Source organism: Mandrillus leucophaeus, unplaced genomic scaffold (assembly GCF_000951045.1).
Source record: "Mandrillus leucophaeus isolate KB7577 unplaced genomic scaffold, Mleu.le_1.0 Scaffold42, whole genome shotgun sequence".
NCBI lineage: Eukaryota > Metazoa > Chordata > Mammalia > Primates > Cercopithecidae > Mandrillus > Mandrillus leucophaeus.
Window position 1 is genome coordinate 4,742,091 of NW_012104476.1, and position 3,630 is coordinate 4,745,720.

Consider the following 3,630-nt stretch of genomic DNA (forward strand, 5'->3'; position numbering starts at 1 on the left):
TATGTTGGCCAGGCTGGTCTCGAACTCCTGACCTCAGGTGATCCACCCGCCTCAGCCTCCCAAAGTGCTGGGATTACAGGCATGAGCCATTGCACCTGGCCTGTTGTCTTAAATAAACCAGCTTTACTGAGATTATAATTCACAAACAATTTACTCATTTAAAATTTATACTTTACTGTACAACCATCACCATAACCAATTTTATAACATTTTCATCACCCCATAAATAAATTCTGTACTCAGGGCCAGGCATGGTGGCTCAAGCCTTTAATCCCAGCACTTTGGGAGGCCAAGAGGGAAGGATCACTTAAGGCCGGGAGTTTGAGACCAGCCTGAGCCACATAGAGAGACCCCGTTTCTACAAAATATTTAAAACATTCTCGGCTGGCCATGGTGGCTCATGCCTGTAATCCCAGCACTTTGGGAGTCCAAGGTGGGTGGATCACAAGGTCAGGAGATTGAGACCATCCTGGCTAACATGGTGAAAGCCTGTCTCTACTAAAAATACAAAAAATTAGCCAGGCGTGGTAGCGGGCACCTGTAGTCCCAGTTACTCCGGAAGCTGAGGCAGGAGAATGGCGTGAACTCAGGAGGCAGAGATTGCAGTGAGTAGAGATTGTGCCACTGCACTCCAGCCTGGGCGACAGAGCGAGACTCCATCTCACAGGCGGTGCACACCTGTGGTTTTAGCTACTCAGAAAGCTGAGGTGGGAAGATCATTTGATTCCAGGAGTTTGAGGCTGCAGTGAGCTATTACCAAGCCACTGTACTCCAGCCTAGGTGACAGAGCAGGATCTCATCTCTAAAGACAATTTAAAAATTAAGCTGAGTGCAGTGTTTATGGCTGTAATCCTAGCACTTTGGCAGGCCGAGGTGGGTGGATCACCTGAGCTCAGGAGTTCGAAACCAGCCTGGCCAACATGACAAAACCCATCTCTACTGAAAAAAATACAAAAATTAGCTGGACATGGTGGTGCACACCTGTAATCTCAGCTACTTGGGAGGCTGAGGCACTACAATCACTTGAACCCAGGAGACAGAGTTTGCAGTTAGCTAAGATCGCACCACTATACCCCAGACTAGGCGGCAGAGCAAAACCCTGTCTCAAAAAACCAAAAAAAAAAAAATTTAAAGAAACCTTGAACTCAGTAGCAGACACTCCCTGTTCCTCCTAGCAGCCCTGCCCTACCTGCTGAGTGACAATTCTTGTGCCCCTTTTTCCCCCTAAGTCTGTGAAACAAGCATCACAGGAAGTTGAGGAAGAGAAGGGGTCTCTGACAACACATGGAGACTCCTCAGCAGCTCTTTGTCCAGGTCTATAAGGAACAAATCCAGTCCCAAAGACACCAGGTCTCAGAAGCCAAAGCCTGAAATGAGGCCAGCAGGAGGCAGCCTTTGGCTCTGTCTTTTGCCAGATGGACTGGTTGGGGACACAAAGCTTGGGATGGGGGATCTAGGGGACAGGCAGGGTGGGGAGTGACTCTGGCTGTGCTTGGCTTAGCTTCCTGCCCTCAACTCTGCAAATGGTGAGTTTTCTTTTTTTTCCTTTTTTTTCTTTGAGACGGAGTCTCACTCTGTAGCCCAGGCTGGAGTGCAATGGCACGATCTCGGTTCACTGCAACCTCTGCCTCCCGGGTTCAAGCAGTTCTCCTGCCTCAGCCTCCCGAGTAGCTGGGATTACAGGCACACACCACCATGCTTGCCTAATTTTTGTATTTTTAGTAGAGACAGAGTTTCACCATGTTGGCCAGGCTGGTCTCGAACTCCTGACCTCAGGTGATCCACCCACCTTGGCCTCCCAAAGTGCTGAGATTATAGGCATGAGCCACTGCACCCGGCCCCACAACGGGTGAGTCTTCCCTGCCTGCTGAGCTAGACTGGCATGGGAGCATTGGGGCCTGCAGGAAATGGCCCACTCCTAGCTATTCTGCCTTGATCCTGGAGTTCTGGGATGCCCCTGTCCCTCAGGGCCTGGCACCCCCACCCTGTTCACCCCTGCCCCCTAGGTCTCCTGTTCAGGCTGCCATCACACCTCTGTCTGCCCCCTGGGTGTCCCTGTAGGACTCACGCCTCTGCCCTATCCACCATGGTCCTGATGAGCTCCCAGAGGAGGCCGGAGAGCGTGGAGCAGGTCTGCCGCATCCATAGCCTGAGGTCCGTGACCACCTGTGCGAGGAGGAGGTGGTGCTCAGGGAGGCCGACGTGTTGCTTCCCTGAGAAGCCAGGACGGTTGCAGAGCTCTAACTGCCCCCTGGGCTCCCCAAGTTTGGGACAACATGGAGCAGTGGGGTGGAGGGGCTAGAAGCACCTGGTCATTCCGGCTTCGTCCCGTGTGCAGCTTCCCTGCCGTTTCACCAATGAGCTCCTGGAGGTGAAGGGAGACCCAAGGTCTGTATCCCCCAAGGAGTCAACCCAGGCAGTTCCTCATCAGCCCTGCTAACCTACCTCCGTACCCCAGGGCTCCAGGTCCTGCCCAAATCTCTTGCCATTTCTGCTGAGGCCTGTTGTTCTTTTTTTTTTTTTTTTAATTTTTGTAGTTGTGGGACCTCGTTATGTTGCCCAGGCTGGTCTGGAACTCCTGGCCTCAAGCGATCCTCCCACCTCAGCCTCCCAAAGTGTTAGGATTATAGACATGAGCCAGGGTGCCTGGCCCATGTCCTAAGGTCTCACCTACTGTCTGCCAATGGCGAAGTAAACAGAATGATGGTGCTAATGCTCAAAGTGGCCCTGGGCAAGGTGGAGAGGGGAGGCCAGGAAACCGGTGGGGCTCCAGGGGTCATACCTTCAGGCGGCGCTCGTTGGCTGTGTGGATGTCCTCATCATTGGGGCTGAGTTTGAAGGTGCCCTGGGCCCACTCCTCAGCCACCTATAGCGGGTAGCAGCAATGCCAGGGGTCAGGTGAGCAGGCATCAGCAGCTAAGAGAGCCCCAGCCCTGGTCCCACCCTATCCGTGATGACTGACTGTCCCCATCCAGGAGCTGAGTCCTGGAAGCGCACCCTGGGAGGGGGCATCTCAGGCCCACCTTTACCCATGAGCCATGTGGGTCACAGGGATCATTAAAAGATGGAGAGAGGTGGACATCAAGGCACACAGTTAAACAGCACTTGAGTATATAATTAGTTCAATGTGAAACCACAGATGAGCAACACTGCACTATTTGCTTAGGGATTTGGTGGGAGCCTGGGGCCACAGGGAAGGGGCCTTGGGTGGGGCTTTGGCCACGGCGAGTACCTTGTCTAGGCCATGTAGTATCCGGTCCATCTCGGCCTTGGTGAGGAGCCCTGCCTTCTCCAGGCCCCTGCTGTAGGCTTTGCTGCCTTGAACATCCACCTCCCAAAGGTGCCGGTCGTAGGCAATGGACGCGTTGAACTTCTCCATGATGGGGTCCACTGCACCCACAAACCGGCCACCCCAAAGCTTCCCACTCTGGCCAGGAGAGCAAGAACAATTAGTCTCTCCTCCGCCCTCCAGAACAGCGCTTCTTGCAGTCTTCAGGAAACTTATCAGGTCTGATGGTAGCAGGGGCATCAGATCATTCTAACTGGGCAGAGAAGGAGGCTGAGACCTTCTCAGAGTCACCACCCTGGGAGTGAGCATGGGAACGTGGCTGAACACCAAAAGTTTGGGTT

At 53.4% G+C, this 3,630-nt stretch overlaps 1 protein-coding gene across 3 annotated transcripts in view; it reads right to left on the bottom strand.

Annotated features, from left to right (window-relative positions):
* Window positions 1-3,630, bottom strand: part of ASL (argininosuccinate lyase) — a 15,789-nt gene that overhangs the window by 2,944 nt on the left and 9,215 nt on the right. For 2 of the 3 annotated variants that reach the window (XM_011992882.1, XM_011992881.1), the window contains exons 2-5: window positions 3,233-3,427; window positions 2,783-2,866; window positions 2,309-2,365; window positions 2,069-2,166 (exon numbers count right to left, since the gene is read on the bottom strand). In XM_011992882.1, the coding sequence (XP_011848272.1) occupies window positions 2,069-2,166; window positions 2,309-2,365; window positions 2,783-2,866; window positions 3,233-3,427 (434 nt within the window). Of the gene's footprint in view, window positions 1-2,068; window positions 2,167-2,308; window positions 2,366-2,782; window positions 2,867-3,232; window positions 3,625-3,630 lie in introns of those variants that run through there. The other variant, XM_011992880.1, reaches the window with a different exon arrangement.